At 43.4% G+C, this 19,767-nt stretch overlaps 1 protein-coding gene across 3 annotated transcripts in view; it reads right to left on the bottom strand.

The window, feature by feature from the left end:
• Positions 1-808: 808 nt before the first annotated feature.
• AMPD3 (adenosine monophosphate deaminase 3) overlaps positions 809-19,767 on the bottom strand; it is a 108,633-nt gene continuing 89,674 nt past the window's right edge. For all 3 annotated transcript variants that reach the window (XM_085648174.1, XM_085648173.1, XM_085648175.1), the window contains exons 14-15: positions 8,609-8,719; positions 809-4,652 (exon numbers count right to left, since the gene is read on the bottom strand). In XM_085648174.1, the coding sequence (XP_085504300.1) occupies positions 4,473-4,652; positions 8,609-8,719 (291 nt within the window). In that variant the 3' untranslated portion in view covers positions 809-4,472. The remainder of the gene's footprint in view (positions 4,653-8,608; positions 8,720-19,767) is intronic.

The raw sequence follows: 19,767 nt of genomic DNA, 5'->3' as shown, positions 1-19,767 counted from the left end.
CTGTTATTTTTAGATGTGCCTTGTAGGGATTTCGGGGCAGATTTATGAGGCCCTTGCGCCTCATTTACGCCGCCGTTGCGTCACTTTTGTGACGCAGCAGCGGCGCAAATCCTGCGCCATGCTGCGGGGTATTTACAACGTGACGCATCTGGGAGATGCGTCACGTTGTAAAGCCCTGCGCCAGCAGTAGGCGTACCTGTGCAGGGGGGGGTGTTCCGTCTACAAGATTTCACTCAGTCACTTTTGAGCCCGTGCTGCGTCAAAACCCTGCGCCTGCTTTAAGCAGGCATAAGGATTGACGCAGCATTGTGAAGATAGGTCCCCCCAAAGCATTGCTGGAGCTGCATCGCACTTGCGACGCAACTCCAGCAATGCGCCACTTTTTCGGCACAGATGCGTCACGCATCTGTGCCGTTTTTGCCCCATGGTGCGCCGCATTGTAAGTGCGGCGCATCCATGGTGGCGGAGCGGTGGCGCACAATAACTGGCGCATCCCTGCTGATATGCAGGGATGCGCCAGTTATTATAAATCTGCCCCTTCATGTTTAAGGTAATTGTAATATCATGCGATCACCGCTATCTCATTGCTGTGCAATAAAATCAATAAAGAAAAGTATATTTTTTTAAAAAGTACACTGGGCACTGTTCAGTTTGAATGTAATTATTTGAAGATAAGTTAATCATGGGTAGGGCATGAAATCAGGCTTCCAGTGGGATGCTAATGGCACAGAAACTTGGAAAACAAAGTATGCGCCATTAACTGTACACAGCACAAAAAGTAGACATTCTCCAAAGGCGACACGTCATGCACTTTGACCCTGATACCGGGTAGAACAGTGTTTATTGACAGCAACATCCAAACATCAAATACATACGCAATGAGTCGTTACACTGCACGTTGTGTTTGTCAAAAAATGAACAAAATCTACGCATGGATTTAAATCTCCAACAAAATAAACTCTGTGGTTAAACATAGTGAATAAAACATGAGTTCTTTTACCCTCCCTCTGCCTTAAGGCACATCTTATTATCAACCTTGATAAATATATTATGTGCCTCTCCTACGTCCAAGTCTTTCTTTGACTTTTTAGCACGTGCTTTAAAACGGCTTTCTGCTACATAAGCGCTTTTCAATCACTCACTGTGACGGCGCGGTGAGAAACATGGATGAGTAGTTAAGTGTTTCACACTGATACCTTTGTGCACTGTGCATGGCTGAATCTGCCTTTCATCTTTCAAAGGTTGATGAAATGAGAATCAATGACTTGGCTAAATTTAACACCCCAAATTTACATTGCTGTAAAAGTGCCATAATAAGTGCTATTCAAAAACACATTATAATGAAGATAACATAAACAATATTATTCAGCTCACAGTATGTTCGTTGAAAACATTTTAAAAGGTATTTAGAAAAAACAATAAAAAAGTATTAAAGAATTATGTTTACACATAAAGCTTGAAATGGATGCAAACTATGGAAGAACGATATATCTTTACACTGTATTATGCATTTCCCAAACGGGAAGGGCATTTGTTTGAACAGCCAGTGCACAATATAGAAAAAAAACTCTTCAAAGTTAGAGGTTATATAGCCTTTGTGGCTCTATGAGCATGGTACGAATACTCCAACATAAACACAATAAACACGGCATGCCGCGGGAATCCTCGGGGCACACCTTGCTCACACAGTGGTTTATTCCAAGAGAACTCCTCTCAGTGCTTTGGTTTCACATGCCAGGGACCCTAGACTTCAACCAGGTTCCACCAGGCATCGATGGCCACAAATGGTCCTTCAAGAATAGGACCCTCCATTACCACTAGGGGGACAAGAGAGCAGCTCTGATCAAGCAAACTGTAAGTTCTAAGCAGGTCTAGGTCCCCGTATGGTCTGTACTGCCACTGAATGGGACCACCTGTAAGGTGCCAGGACCCCTAAATCGTGTAGGTCCACCAGTAGCATTAGCAAAGGTGCCACGTTCTCGGGTCCTCGTGCAGCGGAAGCCCACACCTAATTACACTTAGAAACTGTTCTTGATTAAATGTGCAAAACAGCAACAAAACACCCAACCATACAATGTACATCATATTTATTAAAGAAATAAATTCTCTATTTGATAAAATAGGTTGTTGATGCACAGTGCTTATTATTTAAAGAAAACATACACAGCTCTAAGTAACACCCAATGCCAAGATAAGGCTTCTTTAGTATACATCTGACCATTTACATCTGGGTTTATGTTGTATATATCCGTAAAGTGCCTTGAGTGTGCTTCATGCAGCACGTTGTTATTTAAGTGAGGTCATCTTTAACAATACAGTCATGCAGGAGTGTACAGTCACGGTGCAGAAAAGGAAACTAGGCCAGCCCAGCATGCCCAGCATGCCCAGCATGACTGCATGGAGGGGTGCAGAGGTGACCGTCCCACAGGGTACCTGGATGCCTAACAGGGCATGCACACAGCAACATTCTGAGGATGGTGGCATGACAGCGGTGCAAGGAAGTGAGGTCCATCCGGAGGCTGCAGTGCTAGGTGGAGGCTGTGAAGGTGGCTTTGAATTTCAGCTTGAAGGCCTTGAGTTGGAGTGAGTTCAAGAAATTACTGTGGGACTTAGAAAAGAGTAGGGAGCTACTTAGCTGGAAGCCCAGGGCAAAATAGAAGGGGCGGCTGTAAAGTTGGAGGGCAAACTTGGTTGATATGAAGTCATAACTTGGTAAGCAGAGGGCAGTGTTTAAATGGTATCCTTTGCAAGAATTCCAAGAGCCTCTGCAACACCTACCTTGCGCTGTTGGTGTTTCTTGCTCAGTCCCAACAAAACCATGTTTTATGCCTTTTGTTGAAATCTGATGACCTCTGGTGGCCTTTTGTGGTGGCGTTGTAAGACGGCAGCCTACAATAGTTTTAATATAGCCCTACTGAGTCTCAAATAAAATCCTGTGGTTTAAGCACCACAACCTAAGAAGGCAGGTATTCTTCTGAGGATAAGCACAAAGGTGTACCTTGAGCGGCTCAGTGCTGACAGGTTTTGATGACCTCCAACAGACCAGCAACAGCCCCTGTTCCAAGCATTATTGAAATACATCTGCTACTTGACCTCGTAAGGACAATCATACGATGTTTTTGTTCTGCAAAGACTTTGAGAATTTAAATGTTGACCTTGAATGTCAAATGGAGTGCCAAAATGTACCTGTCTTGGGTGACTTGGTAATTAACTTTCTTTGAATTGGAAACAAGGAAGAAAATCTATACCTTCACAGACGTATTCAAATTTCCAGCATAGGAGTTCAACAGTTAATATTTTCATTTTTAAACTGAAAATATGTTTTCCAGAACATCTAAGGAGCAGTGGCACTGTATTAAATTGCTGGCAGAGCTTGGCCTGCGTCCTGGAAATGTCATGATCCCAGTGAAGTGACAACATAATGAAATGTGGCATGGAAATATAACTTTAGAAAAGCAGGCAATGAAAGCAAAGCACTTCAGAATGATCAGATAAATGGCTAATTGCAGAGAATAGAAGGGTTATTCTCGTGCACCGCTTGCCCTGAAGCGTATCGTGGTGGCATGTGGCTACGTGCAAATAAGCAAACATAAGTGCTTTCACTTTTAATCATTCTACTCCGTTACAGCCAGTCTTGTGTATCAGCATGCCCTCCCGAGGACCCAGAGGTGGGCCCAGAGTTTGGGTCTTTCCCCTTTGCCCCTGTAGTCACCATTGAAACATCTAGGCCAAGGTCCCCCCAGGAGAATGACTTCTGTAGGGGTCCAATCGCTTCAACAAAGCTATGTGGTTGGTCGGCTATGGGTGGGGTTTGTGGACTCTGAAGGTGGTCATTTTTCTACTATGACCTCTAAGTCACCTAGAGAATCAGTCACATGTCAGCTCAGCTGCACAAGGAATCTCTGAACACATTCCAGGTCCAGCCTATGAGGTGTGAGTGATATTGTTGAGATGGAAAAGAAATCTGTCCTCTGGCCCAGCACATTGAAGTGGCTTTTAATGAAGCGTCCTGTGAAGTCAAGACCGGAAGTGGCTTATAATGAGTAACTCTATGCTGTCAACACCTTTCAACAACCTCAGTCACAGCAAAAGGAGATAGTGTTGGAGTGGTGCACCACTTCCTGTTCTCCTGGCAATGACTATTATAAATAGAATATGTCACAGAGCACTCTTTCAATAGAGGCTTTGGACATGGAACAAATGAAAACCCAATGAGCACCTTAGTCTGTGTGAAAGGCCAGCAGGATGGCAGCATCAACTCAGTTAGTCCTCAGGCCTTCAGGCTTGGGCTCATGTGAGGTGTGTGGTCTCAGCACCTGAAACCACATAATGTACAGACACTGAAGAGCGCTCCACCGAAGTATGTTGTCCAGAACTTAGCTCAAAGGTTTGGATCTCTGTCAGGTGAACAAGCTTTTGAACAGGAGGTTAATGGTCCCCGGTGATATGGCTTTGCTCCTGTTGCATGCCGCTCACTTGGATATCGCATCTACAACCTGCTCCGATTTCATGGCATCACTCAGGAAGCTAAGTTCATTGCATAGTGTCTCATGCCTGTAAGCCATGCGGATCTGTGCAACGTTTGTCCTGGTAATGTCGTTTCCTTCTGGACCCTCTTTCAGGTAATTCACTCCCAAGAAGTGTCGCTTTTCCTGTTGGCAAATAAAGATTTGATTTAAAAAAATAATTTTTAGAGCATCCTTTATTGCTACACAATCAGCAAACTGTTTTTTTTTTTATTTTGATATAAATATACTCAATTCGCTGCCGGCTTCTAGAAAACATCACAAATGTACAGAATAAACCTTTAATCATGTAGGAAATGAATTTTTTGTGTGGCTGATAACTTTGGTGCCGTTTGTCAAATCTCCCCAAATCTTTTTTAAAAGTGCCATTTTTTGACTAGTTTGCAAATTGAAAGTTTTGGGGTAATCCGTCAAGTGGGGCTGAGACAAAATGGAAGGCCCCAAAACGTTTGTTCCTCATTCATTTCCCATGAGTAGACACAGCTACAGCCTTAACCGCTGAACATATCTACACCGAATTTGGCAGAAAGCTAGATCTTGTTCCAGAAAGAGTGCTTTTTGTGTTTTGGTGTTAATCTGCTTAACAGCTTTTGAGCAACAAATGCTCAAAAACTTTGTATAGCTAGGGACGCAAAACCTCTGTGGATCCCAACAAATCTCCAGCTTAGGTCTGATTGGCTGCCACCATGTCAACCAGGAAGTAGTGGCAGCCCTCTTAGGACTCTGGAGTCAGTCCAGAGTTCCATAAAAAGTGGGGGAAAAAGACAGAAGGGGCCAGAGTGGAAATCCCCTGGCACCCCCTTAACCTGTTGGTGGGGGCCCAAAGGGAGCCACATTTTTTTGTTGTTGTAATTTTGCCACAAATTTACGGTAAAATAAAAAAAAACATTCACAGGCTCCCCTGGTCGTTTTTAACCCTCCCCCCGGGGTAGGCCAGAGGGGGAAGAAGGGTTTATTTTTCTGGGGGAGGGGGCATGAGTGGCCTCCTTCCCAGATCGATTTCAGCCTTGGGTACTCCATCCCTCATAGCCCAACATATAATTTAGGGGGAGGGGACACACAATTCCCTGGCCCATTTTAGCGCCCGTACCCCATGCCCTAAGACCCAATGCCTTTTTCAGGGGAGGGGGAATAGGGCCATCTTCCAAAGTCAATTTGTGCCCTCGGAGTCCCCACCCCCGGGGCCTGGCGTATTTTGTAAGAGGAAGGGGGGCACACGGCTCCCCTCATGATCTTCTAAAGGCCCCATCCCTGGGAACTGCAAACTAAGTAAAAGAGAGGGAGTGGGGGTACGAGTTATAGTTACCTAAGGGTTTGAGTTATAGTTACTTGGGATAACTATAACTGGTCAATATCAGTGGTTTTTAGAGTTTAAAATAAAACGTAGTTACTAAGCATTTTACCTATCTATAATGTTACTTAAACCTTTGTTTTTTTCAGTATATATATATATATATATATATATATATATATATATATATATATATATATATATATATATATATATATATATATATATATATATATATACAGGTAAACATTACTGATTGTAGCTGCATGTTCAGAATCAGCAGTCGTAGGATAGATGCAGTAAATGCTGACTACGGAAGAGTGTTTAATTTACTCTAACGTTTCATAAGAGGAAACTGAATTGATAAAGGTATTGATTACTCATTAGCCACCTACATATTGCACAAAAAGCACTTTCACATAGCATAGCACTGTGTGTGACAAGCTTGATCTCCCCTCAGTTTGTGCCAGAGAGAGGCTTCGCTAAGGCCCTGAAATGCACAGGGCGAGTAAGACAACACAAGGCTGGATCTTAGGACTACATCAGGAGCTCAAAGCAATCTTGTCAAATATTTCATTATTGTACTGTAAGAGGGAATGATTCAGGGTACTGGAAGGTGGGAGGCAATGTTTTTTAAACAAATGGTTCAAAGCTTATCCGCCATTCCCCAGCTAATCTAGGTTTTTGGTGTGTCTCTCGATTCTAACATTATACGCCAGGGAGAAACCTATGCTCTACCTCTGACATGCTTCTCTCTGTCCCCAGATTCCATTGAGCAAGATGTGGCGGACGTTCCTTCTCTGTACGAGCAAGGGCTGCGTGGAACCATCTACCCACCGAACTGCGCAAGATCCAATACAAACTGGCCTTCCATAAAGCTCTGAAACCCTACCTATTTATTTCTAATTGGGTGACTTCTCCACTCTCCCTGGCTTTCTGTATTTTAGCTTAGTGTATTTTAGCCTGGTCCAGAGCCTCATTCTTTCCTTTCTGTGTATAAATTAGGATTAATTCCATAATTAAGATTAATTCCATGAAATGATAAAACATGATATTGCCAACTCCCTTACAAAGAAATTAAAGCCTTGTAAACGTTTTTTTGATTTGTCCACTAGGCACCAGAACCCAGAACCCAGATTCACAAGAAAGGAATACATTTGCGCTCGTAGTAGTACTCACATGGAGAAGTGCAGACTTACTACTTTTTGCAAATCACACACATGTATGCCTGGAAAACTGTCAGACACAGGTTTCCAGGCACACTGGTGGTAATGTCATGGGACATTTATTCACAGTGGTACTTCCCCGGTCTAAAATTGTAGACACATTACAATTTCACATTGTGGTAATGGCATCCCATATGTGCACCTGCACAATTTACACCGCAACAAAATATGGAGTTATTCTGCACCCTTTCCCACCTTGGTAAGGGAGTTTCTACAGCCCTTTGCTAGAGTACATCTTACTATCTCCTGTGTGCTAAGGTGTCAGAAAGGAATTTTTAATGGCCATAAACTTACAAAATTGTGGGTGTTCACAAAGTTTCAAGACAATCCATACCCTGCTCCTTGCGCTTCTTCTACTTTCATGGGATTTGCTACTGCATAATTATACGCTGTCCTGGCATAACATTATGCAGTACTGACTGCATTTATGCCTGCTCAGTATTCTTTTGTGGATCCATGACAGGCACAAAAGGTGCCATTTTACACTGTACATGTATGTTTACTACGAGAAATGGCTTTCTAAATCCGGCCATACTAGTGTTCCTCAAACCATACGGGAGCTGTATGTAGACTAACCCTGGGCATAGGACTATGCTACGCTTGCGTAGTTTGCGCAACTACGCCCTACGCGAATTGCACGTAGCACAGTGCAAAAACACGTGGCGTAGAGTAGCGGGCCTTTGTTGCTTGTTCGCGGTCCTCAACGTCCAGTTGGCGACCTCGAGCGAGCAAAATGACATCCCGGCGAGACATTTTCTTCAGTCGCGATCAGCAACATCAAGTTGCCGATCGCGAAACTAAACCTCCCGTCGAGATTCTCAACGCGGGGAGGTCAGGTTTCTCATTGCAAGTGGTCGCGTATGCTTGCGACCGCTCGCGATGAGAAACTACCAGTCCGCTTTGAGAAAACTGCCGCTCGAGTACAAATCTACTCGAGCGGCAGAAAACGATCTCTTGCACTGTGCAAGATGCCGTTTGCAATGATTGCACAGAGCGGACAAGCATCCGGCACTGTGCATTCAGTGCGAACTGCATTTACTACGCAGCTCGTGTAGCTCGCGAAGTGCACTTCGCGTAGCTGCGCGTAGCGCTACTATGCAAACTACACCCAGGGTTAATGTAGAATCAGCTTGTTTTGAAATGTCACTCCTTTCACTGAACTTTGATCACATCATAATCAACTTCATAATCAATAGGGCTGAGTGAAATTATCATTTCAGAGACAACGTTCTCTGAAAGTTTGAAACATTATAATGTTGCTAAATTTTAAAGTTGATGCCATTGCTAAAGTCTGCTTCCCCGTGAAAGGTGGGAAATGTTCCCGTAAAAGCTTTTTTCCTTGAAAAACCTACTTCGTGCCGGAATTTTTGCCTGTGTTTTCATGAAACTGGCAACGTTTGTGATGTTTTAGAAAAGCTTCACGAAAGTGGTGAAGGTAATATATTTTTATTTTTATTGACGTTAAAAAGTGCTTTACACAAACGTGATTTCTACCTCATCTACAGAAATTTTACTTTGAGGATTAATAACTTAATATCTGCTCTTTCATAAAGGAAAGCTCTTACCTTATCCGATAATCCACTTTGCAGCACACTGTTTCTGGCAAGTTCACACAGGTCACAGGTGCTTAGCTTCCACACTTGAGCTGCTATTGCAAATTCCTCCATCAGGGCTTCCTGTGAATGCGCAAAGTCACAACATAGATGAAAATATAAAACATATATCCATATGTATTTTACCAGCACATAGTATCAGTCAGTTAAGTCACACTACATTGTTATGGCATTTATTTAATGATCTTCATGTATCCTTCCACCGTCCTCTCCTACTCCCGACCCCAAAGCCCCTCCTTTCCTTTTTCTGGTCCGGGTTGACAGAGCAGCAGTCGCCAGACAATTATGTGAGCTTCACTACAGAGGGTCTTTGGCTTTGCCCACATGTGGAGAGCCCAGAGTATATGTTTTGATTGGACAGAAGTTGTGTGCTTCAATAAAAAGAGTGCTTGCCTTCCACACAGCTGTGATCATTTTGTTTATTTATCCAGCTGTCTGAGCTTGAATGTTCAGGGACACACATGGCATTGTACTGCTATCACAGTGTCTTCGATAACTAGATATTTTATGGTGTTTTTCTCTGCCAGCAGCACAGTTGGGAGTAGGGCTATTATTAACCTACATAGATGTTTAGGTCTGGCTTGAAAGTGTAACTTTCACTTGACCTTTTAACACACAGCAATGTTATCCTACTGTTCTTTGCTTCCACACAAATACATATTTATTCCTGGGCTATTTTTTGTAATGCTTCACATTACCACATAACATTCTATTAAAGCCAGACCTATTGGCATTGCCAGTGCTTGTTGAAATTTGCCATGGCACCTGAGGCTGAATTACATTGGTTACTTTCTCCTGCAAACCACTAAGCCTCACTTTGGAATCACCTTCGGCCAAACACGCATGTCCTCTATACCTTCTCATTCATCTCAACATTGCAACTTTCCTTCAGCTTCATCTTTTGGCGAGTTGTGGCTTCATCCCACATTCCCGTAAATAAACTTCTATTCACCCACTCCGCAGAGAATATCTGCATGACCCATCTCACCCTGTTCATTTACCTCCAATAACTCTGTTCTTTCTTTCTAAGCTCCATAAATGTTTGGTTCATTTAAAGCCCTCTTTTTAGCTTAACAACCCTACCCCCTCCCAATATGGATTTTGTTTGGTTCATTATATGGAAACTGCTGTCTCGTCTGTTATTAAACCCTCTTCCAGACGCTAATATAAACTCTTCTCTCTTCTGTTCTGATTCTTCTCTACTTCTCCTGTTCTTTTGAAGTAGGTGTTTAACTTTGATACTCCTTCATCTCTGAATTGTTCTTTAATGACTATACATATTTCCAGCCATTTCTGTTGGGTAGACTGGTGTGGCTCATCTTCTCTATCCTTTCCTCTGCTTTATGATGTCTGTGCTTTGCCAACTTCTCTTGTCTAACCTCAGCACATTCTTCTTTTCGATTATCATGATCTCCTCATCGCTGTGCTGATAATTCACAGGTCAATCTCTTCCTTTCATCGTTAGTTCTCTGAATACCTTTCTGCTCTTCAATCGTGAATGTCTCCTCATTCTATCCAGTTTGTTGCTTGGTAAACAGAAAGCCGCTACTTTGTGGCACTCCCCCCCCCCCCTTAAACATTGCTTACCCTATCTTTTTAATTTCCTCATCACCATCAGCCTGTAATTCTTACATCACTTTTGATTACCATTGTATATTATCTATCCACGCTGCCTCTATTTCATGTCCTCGTTGCCTTCAGTTCTTTAATCTCCATCGTTCATTCCTTTTATACTCTTGCTCAAATGCTAATGCAGCCAACACAACTGTCTAATCCATTGCCATTTTTAGACACGAACAAGATCTAAGAATTGACTATTGTTGATCTACTTCAGTAACATATTAAAGAGTAACAAAGATGGCGTTGTCACAAATATTTTGATTTTTTTTGTCTTTGTTTACATAAATGCAGTGTTTGTTTGGATTCCCTTGCCCCATCGGATGATTTTGGAAATGTACTGTGTTGGCAAAATTTATCAGCACTTCAAGACCATTTGAAAGTTTGGTGGAGAAAGTATTCCGTTGCAATGGAGATGATGTATCCTCCCCGCCAAACTGAAGGTCCACCCACTACATTTTGAATCCGGTGGACCTTTAGTATGTCGAAAAAGGAGAATATTCTGTCTCCGCCGCCAACAGACACATCCGATGGCCCAAAAGAGTAATGACCATCAGAGGGTTTGTCATCTGTCTGCCAACCCTTTTTAGATTGGGCAGAAAAATAACAAGTTTTCACTTTCCATCAACACCAGGTAAAACCTGGCAGTAAGGAGCAGAAAAAACAGCAAAATGACTCCCACACCATGACCTTGTACTGTTTACGTGGCTGAGAGTCCTCGGTCAACAAACGTATTCCTTCTAGATTTCTGTAAAAATAATTAAATTAGAAAATTGTTCTTGTATTATTGGTAAATCTTTGGTACATTATCTCCTGTTGGCTTCAATCATTTAACAAGGACATCTACAGATATTAAAATTAGCTTTGAGTCACTTATTTAACCTATCACTATCACTATCTATTAGTTTACTTATTTATTTATTTATTTATTTGCAGAGTTTTATATAGCGCTGGCTAGACGCAGAGGTATCAGAGTGCTTTACATGTGGATCAGCGAGTTACAGGTTACAAAATGACCTCAGTTACAGGAGCCAAGTATAAACATAGGAGAAAAACAGTGATAACACAATAACAAGAGTTAATAGCCAAGACACGTCTAATGGGGAATGGAAGTTAGAGGGGGAAAGGTAAAAAGGGGGTATGGAATGTAGATAGTGTCAGGCAGACCGGCAAGGGGGAAAGTACTTAAAGAGGACAAGAGTGAAAGAGCGAGATGGAGGACCCATGAGAGCCGACAGCTGAGTCACAAAATGGTGGGATATACAAAAATCCATCCAAAAACCATAAAGGTAGCTGACTCTACGTCTTGACGCAGGGATGGAAAGGGGAGGCAGTCACAAGATCACATATGGGGGAAGCGAAGGAGGGAAGGAAACATAACGGGGAGAACAAGAAAAAACTATGTCCAATGTCCGGCTGGGTAGGTGACGGCCGAGGGGGTGAACCAGAGCCAAACTCCTCTATAGCTGCCTAAACAGCTCCACCGGGCGTCAGCCATGTTGCTCGTGCTTCGCGGTAAGTACAACATTCATGGTTTCATCCCGGGGGGCATCGTCACTATCTAACCCTCCAGTCTACTTTCATCATGCCTAGAGAACTACGATTGTTGACTGAGGAGTCTCAGCCATGCAAACAGTACAAGAAAAGATCTCCTGCAAGGAGCCCCCGTTGAGAGACCCGTTGGGCATTGCAGCACCTGCCCAACGAGGAGCACAGCCCGATTATGAAACATGAGGGCCTGTGCTTCCTGAAACGGATGCTCTGTAACCAGTAAAAGCTCTTAGAGCCTTAGCGCCATATCTATGGCAAATTAATGCAACGCAGCGCAGAAAGTCACCTTGCTGCTCTGTGCTGTGTTAAAGTGAAAGGGCAGGAATACACCGTATTTAAAAGAATACAGCGCATACCTACCTTTGTCTCTGCACTGGCGCCATTTTAGCTGCCTACCGTCGACGCAGGCACCCATACACCATGGTGCAGGGATGCTTGTGTTGCATGCAGGATTGTTTTTGTGCAGGAAGGAGCACGTTCCTGCACAAAAACAATCCTTAGAGGCATATTCCTCTATCTATGTGTGCTGCAGAACGCTGCACATATAGATAGAGGAACTAACTAGTAGAAATAAAGGTGTTTCTCCTCGTTATGCCTCCCCTGAGAAGGCGCACCTTTTTGGCACATTGCCAGGTCTACCACTTTTGGTAAATCTGGGAATGCGTCAAATGCCATGGGAGTTGCATGGGAACACCCAAGCAACACTAATGGAATGCCTTCCCAGCGCAGAGTAAGGCAACGCAGCGATTTGCGCCGCGTTGTGTTACTCCAAATTAAAGAAGCAACTCACGTCCACTCAAAACCTTGCATGGCTTCAAAAATCGCATTTTGGGCTTGCGTCGCACTTGCACCACACTGTGTGGTGCAAGCGTGATGCAACTTCCCACATAAATATGGCCCTTAGTGTGCCCGGCGTAGCTTCCCATTATCAAACTGTCTGCAACTACAGGCCTTGTGCAATTGTGGAAATATGGATTTTTATGATCAGTTATGTCCCCTATCTTGGACCCCAACGGTTTCATGTATAAATCACAAGTACATGTATGTTTCCTCCAGTTCCAGTTATGAAGACGCAAACACATGTGCGGCCACCGTCAACATGTCCTCTTTCAGATCAGCCATGAATGGGCCGGATATTCTATTCCTAAGTATGAAAGGCCACCGGCTTTATATGGTTCAGTTATGCCATTCTACAGTCCAGGCGAGTAGGCCCTGATTCTGCCATTAAGCTTTTTCCTGCCTTCTGCCTCTGAAAGCTCCAGTCTGAGCTCGCATCTGTATCCATGAACTTTGTCCTACTCCCTGTGCGGCTAACGGTGCCTGACTCGATCTGTCTGCTTGCCAAAAACTGTATTTCACCTTCAAGATTATCTGCTCTGCTCCGCTCCTCACCCAATGCATTCCTGTCTAGTAGTTTAAGTAAACATTCTTCCAGTTACCGAGCAAAAGGCCCGGCTTCTCTGTCTTTATGCAAGTAATTCATAGCCCTGTTACCATGGAATATTCCTACCCCCTCGCATCTAGTGTAGACACTTAGACGCTTGTACACGCACTAACAGTCAGTATAGTCAGTATAGAATAAGATTCTATCCTAAGAGACCTCTCTTTTTGGATAACATAGTTCTTTAAACATAGGATGTTAGATATGATTTGGGATTAGGTTGACATAACCCCAGACTTCTGTCTCCACATGTAGAGCTAAATGTCAAGTCCCCTTCACCCCCTAGTTGCACGTCAATCACACGTCATGCTGCTGCGCGCGCATCTCTGCCAAGTATTTCTGCTGACATTGCGAAATTCTTTCATGGAACCACCCTATTGTGACATCATACCTGATGACGTTCTTTAAGTTACGCCCAGTTACACCCACTTTAGTTACGCATGTATGTTTTATCTTTGTTATCAACTGTTACGCCTCCTGCATCTGTTTCACTGTAATGCCTATTGTATAAAAATGATTACTTGTCAATAAGGTTAGTCCTTCACTTCCTGAACCTTCGTGGTGATGGAATATGGAGTCCATCAATTCGAATTGATTTTGGAATAAAGCCCGTTCCGAACCTCTAATACCACGGATTCTGCCTCTTATTTTACTGAGCTATTATTATAGATTTTCCGCATCAAATTAAGTTCCGGTAATTAAATTATTTACCACATATATGGCGCCCGAATAGGGACACTTTCTCATCTCACGCGCCGGAGGTGCGTTGCAGGCCCGGTCTCCTGTCACAGCTGGACGGACAACAACGCGTACCCACAGGATTTCCTGTATCTCCCTCCTGCCGAGCGGGGGTAACTGAGGCTGCGATCAACACCCAGACGAGGCGGTGAGAAGTGCGAAGTATCCCGACCAGAGCCTAGCTGAGAGAGCAAGATCCGAGGTATACAGAGGCCCACCAGTTCCGAAGTTCCGAAGTTTCGAGTCGAGTCCAGTCCGGTCCGAGTCCAGTTCAGTTCAGTTCCGAGGCCTTCCGTTCCGAGCTACCCGGTGAGTACCATTGCCGGGGAGGCGTTCCGACGTGCACATAGTTTGTGCCGGTCAAGACGGGTTTGGGTACACAAATCCGGTCTGCACTGTTTTAGCAGTGTATCTGTACTGTTTAGCAGTATATCAAGTATGTCTAGTATATAATTCAGAATTACCTAGTTAGTGCCGAGTATTATGCTTAGTGACTAGTTCCCTAAATGGCTATCATTGTTGTTCATTAAATGTTAAATGTTAAAATGTTTTAAATACGTTCTGCATATTGTGGTGTGAATGACTGTTCATTATTGTGTTTTGTTGTATTAAACGTGTTCAGAATTAGGTATCAGATCAGTTCTCAATATGCCGCTCTTTTCGAAATTAAGACAGATCAAAACTAGAAAAGGGGTACTCGAAGAAGCTGTTCCCATTCCTCCTAGGGACACTCCAGGGTACTTCATGTATCATAAACATGGCCTAGACGCCATATTATTTCTTGATTTATGGGTAGACTACACCAAGGAATTACCAGAAAGTCAGAGGTGGCCCGCAGCTGGGACCTGGGATGCAGATTGCATCGTGAAAGTAGAGGAAGAATTATGGAAAAAGAAAGCTAGACAGTCACAGAAAGATGCCATTGAATTATGGCGTAAAGAATCATATAGACGTACAGAAAAAGCACTCAGACAGGAAGAGAAAAGTAAGGAGAATTCAAATAAAGTTCGAGAAAATCTATTAATTGAAGAAGGTACTCGAGTTAAATCAGAACAAATAGACAGACAAAGAAATGCCCTTATGAATGGTATGTATCCTCTTCTGGCCGAAGGATTACCTAAGGCTACTCCGGAGATACCAAAAGACTTGCCACCCCCATTGTTCCCGATAAAAGTACATCCCAAAGGGCATCCCAGAACCGCAGAAGATGTTTTTCTTTCCTCTTATTTAGACGACGCAGCTCCCGAGTATGCTAATACTGCGCCACATAGACCGCCTGCCGAGGGGGTTCAACGCCAAGACCCTCCTCCGTCTGTACCTCCGCAACAACAAACTCCGACACAAGTTCCGGCAAGCACATCTGTTTCTACAGCTGTACCCACAACTATGGTTGCTATATCACGTTCAACGAATCCTTTCACATCCAGCACCCCAGGTGGTGCTACGGGAGGTACAGCAAACATTTTTTCCACGCCACCCAGAGTAAATAAACTTTCCTTTCAAGAATTAGCCCACCAACGTACGCCCAAACTAGTAACTCCCGACGCGCTTAAGGAACTTCTAATAGATTGTAGATATGACCCGGTGCCCGGAAAAGGGGACGAAATGCTGCTGGCATCATTACGTATCCGACGAGCTGCAATATATTTAGGGAGGCTACCAGGAATGACTACACATTTAGAAAATATATATCACTTTGTCCAGTCAGGACGAGATTCTGAAAGTATTAATAGAGCCTTGGAGTACCAGAAAGTGGAGATACAGGGGGAACTGTTACGTTTCCTCATAAATTGTGTGATCAGAAATCAAGACCGACCAGGGGTAAATCCGGAAGAAATGCAAATTCTTACCACATGGAGTCGGAATATATCAGAGGGGAGACATGATAAACGATCATGTATAGTAGCTATGTGCCGCAAGATCCGCAAAGAAGTAGAACGAATACACGAAGAAAGATTAGCAGTAGACGAGCCTGAACAAACCGAGGAGGAGGAAGAATTAGAACTGCCCACAGGACAGTTAGAAACCATGGCCTATGTAGGTAGAGGGAAATATGGTAATAATACTAGATGCTTTACTGATCCGATACGTCCGATACGCCCAGATAATAACAGAAATTTCCAAACTCCTATAATAAATATACGGTCCCCCGAACATTCATTCCAAGCCGCTGACAAATTACTCCGAGAACGAAGGGGTTATCATCTACTCGATTCTATGGACGAACAAGAATTAGCCAGGTCAGCCGTTCATTGGGTTGATAGCCCCGGAAAATATAGTGATGATACATTAGCGCACACGTTTTTGAACCTCACCCCAGATGAACAGCGTTTAGCTGGTATCTATATGGTTCAACAACTCCTTATATTATATAAAAGCCAACACTCCGATCCTGGTCCATTACCTGATATACTGACTGAATTACTCACGAATAAATGGAGAGGTTCAGGTACTGAGTTAATTAGAGAAATACTAGAATCCAGAAAGCAGTACATTCTTTTTGTATGTCCCGAACATGTCTCACTGCCCATAAAAGAAAGAACGACGTATTATATGGATAGACAGAATCCCTTACGCGAAGTGCACCCGATAAAAGGTGATGACAATCAGTTTAAACGTGTGTTTGTATACACACCCATATCTAAAATAGAACTATTAGAAATGAAGAAAGTGGTACCCAGTCATGACAAAGACCCAGCGGGTTTCCACCGTGAAATTAAAGACATGTTGCTCATGGGAGAGTATACCTATCCCGACATTATGACAATATTGAAGGTATTAATGCCTGCGGGCATTTACGAAAAACTCAAGGAAAAGGATTGGGAGGTGGGAGACCAGAAGATAGATTGGACAGCATTAGAAAACGAAGAAAAAGCTCGAGGTCCAGGTTCAGGGCTTGGGGAAAAGACCAAAACACTACCAGGTTTACTAGTACAGGTACTGCCACGTTTATTAACTACGAAAAAGGAAGACTGGGGTGCAATCTCAGCCTGTAAACAAAAGCACGATGAGGACACTAGTGATTTCTATGCCCGATTCGAAAAATGTTTTGGTATAAATAGTGGAATAAAAGCAAGTAGCGAATCGTATCCACATCTGTTTGTGACAAAATTAGTTGAAAATTCCTTGCCCCAAGTTAAGAATAGAGTATTGAAATTCGAGAGTACCTGGCAAGGTAACACTCCGTCACAAATGTTACAAATGCTACAGTACCATCACAATAGAATTAGAGAGGAACAAGAACATGAACAAAGACGCATGAAAGACACGAAAATGAAAATGCTAGTTTCTCAGACAGTTCCAGCTGACGGTCATAAAAAGGGTATGACACAGTCCAGTGCTTCAGCAGGTCCTGTAAAAGGGACATGCAACTATTGTAAACAGCCAGGTCATTATGTACACGATTGTCCAGTTTTAAAACATAATATCGCCATAGGTAATACAAAAGAAAGACCACGGCCACTTAGACAGGATCAGAACCAACAAGGAGCTCCGCAGCATGCACAGTCCATGCCAGCTCCGCAACAATCTATGACAGCTCCACCATCGCAGCCTATCGCTGCCACACAAACAACGACACGACAGATGTACCAGACCGCACAGTATGATTATCCTGATTATCAACGATACTCATGAAACAGCCTAGAGAGGGAAGTTGGCTTACCCCTTATCGAGGTCCCTGTAGATCAAGAAGGACCTTATGTACACAGTGAACTATTAGGCCAAGATAGAAAATTTTTACTTGATACAGGGGCAAGCCGAACAACCATAAAACGAAGTGAAGTTCCAGGGCACCCCTCTCAGGCTCACAGAATATTTCCCTTGGCTTTTCAGGAAAACCTATCGTTAACGAAGTATCACAGCCTCTTCCCCTTACGATTGGTCCCTTGACACGAACTACAGATTTATTGCTTACTAAATCATGTCCAGAAAACCTGTTAGGTATAAAAACTTTGAAAGCTCTAGGAGCTATAATATGTTGTTCTCCGGAAGGAGTAAGATTGTTTCTACGTGATTTCAAAGGGCACTATGTGTCCCGAGACATGGATCACCGACTGCAGACTTTACCCACACATTTATGGGCACAAGGCCCTACAGATGTTGGTTGCATGAACATTACACCATATCGAGTCACACTAAAGGCAGGAGTGGTACTACCACGAATGTGACAATACAAGTTACCCCCAGATGCTGTAGTGGCTTTACTGCAAATCATTGACGAGCTTATTACCCAAGGAGTGGTTGTGGAAACCGACTCCAATGTATGTAATTCACCGATAATTCCGATTCTTAAACGAACTGATCCAAAAGCCCCGCCAGTATATCGATTGGTTATTGATCTGCGCGAATTAAATAAATGTATTGTACCACAATACCCCGTAGTCCCAGATATTTCTTCATTACTGACAGCCATTGATTCCGAAGCAACATTCTTTACTGTAATTGATCTCAAGAATGCCTTTTTCAGCGTCCCAATAGATCCGGAAAGCCAATACTTGTTCGGATTTAGTTTAAATGGACGAAGCTTTAAATTCAAACGCGCACCTCAAGGATTCACAGGAAGCCCCAGCATCTATAGCCAAGCACTGACACGAGAACTTGACAGTATCCACATGCCAGTCAACACTGCCCTGCTTCAATATGTCGACGATCTGCTGATCACCGCTAGAAGCGAACCTGAATGTGAAAAAGCCTCACTGACGGTTTTACAATTCTTGGCCGAAAAGGGGCACAAGGTGTCCCCTTCTAAGCTGCAATTCTGTGTCCAGCGAGTTGTTTACCTTGGTCACTCGCTGTCCAAGGAGGGAAGGCAGCTTACACCCGATCGCATCCAGTTAATTGCTAACATGCCAATACCCAGGACACAAAAGGAGGTGCGGGCTTTTATAGGCCTCACTTCATATTGTAGGCAGTGGATCCCTCAGTATGCATTTCTAGCAAAACCACTCATTCAGTTGACAACACAGGAGGCAGCCACATCGACTGTCCTCCCTTGGACTCAGGAACATACACAAGCTTTTGAAAGCCTAAAGAAAGCTTTATGTCAAGCACCTGTTTTAGCAACACCATGTTACAATAAACATTTTACACTTTTTGTTACAGAACGCGAAGGTACTGCTTTGTCAGTACTCACACAGGAACAAGCAGGATCACACAAACCATGTGCTTATTTTTCTAGTACATTAGATCCCGTAGCTCAGGCTCTGCCTGCGTGCCTGAAATCAGTGGCAGCGACAGCTTTAGCAATCAGACAAAGCGATGCCATAGTGTTAGGACACCAATTGACAGTACAAGTACCACATGCAGTAGAGGTTCTCTTGAACCGAACGCAAACACAACACTTGACTATGGCGAGACTCACCGGTTACGAATTGACATTGTTTCAGCCACACATAGAAATCAGACGTTGTAGTACATTAAATCCTGCCACACTGTTACCAGTAAACGGAACAGACCCATTAGCACATGATTGTATAGAAGTTATTACTATCACGACGAAACCCAGACAAGACTTGACAGACGTCCCATTGTCAGACCCAGACCTGACGTTGTATGTAGATGGTTCATGTATGAGAACAAGTACAGGAGAGCTAGTGGCCGCGTATGCAGTCACAACAGACACTGAAGTCATTGAAACAAATCGTATTAATACCTTGTCAGCTCAAGCAGCAGAGCTCATCGCTCTGACACAAGCCTGTATTCAAGCCACAAATAAGAAAGTCAACATATACACTGATTCACGTTATGCATTCGGAGTTGTACA

The sequence above is a fragment of the Triturus cristatus genome, chromosome 3_2 (assembly GCF_964204655.1).
Source record: "Triturus cristatus chromosome 3_2, aTriCri1.1, whole genome shotgun sequence".
In the NCBI taxonomy this organism is placed as follows: domain Eukaryota; kingdom Metazoa; phylum Chordata; class Amphibia; order Caudata; family Salamandridae; genus Triturus; species Triturus cristatus.
This window is presented reverse-complemented; position numbering and strand designations above follow the sequence as displayed.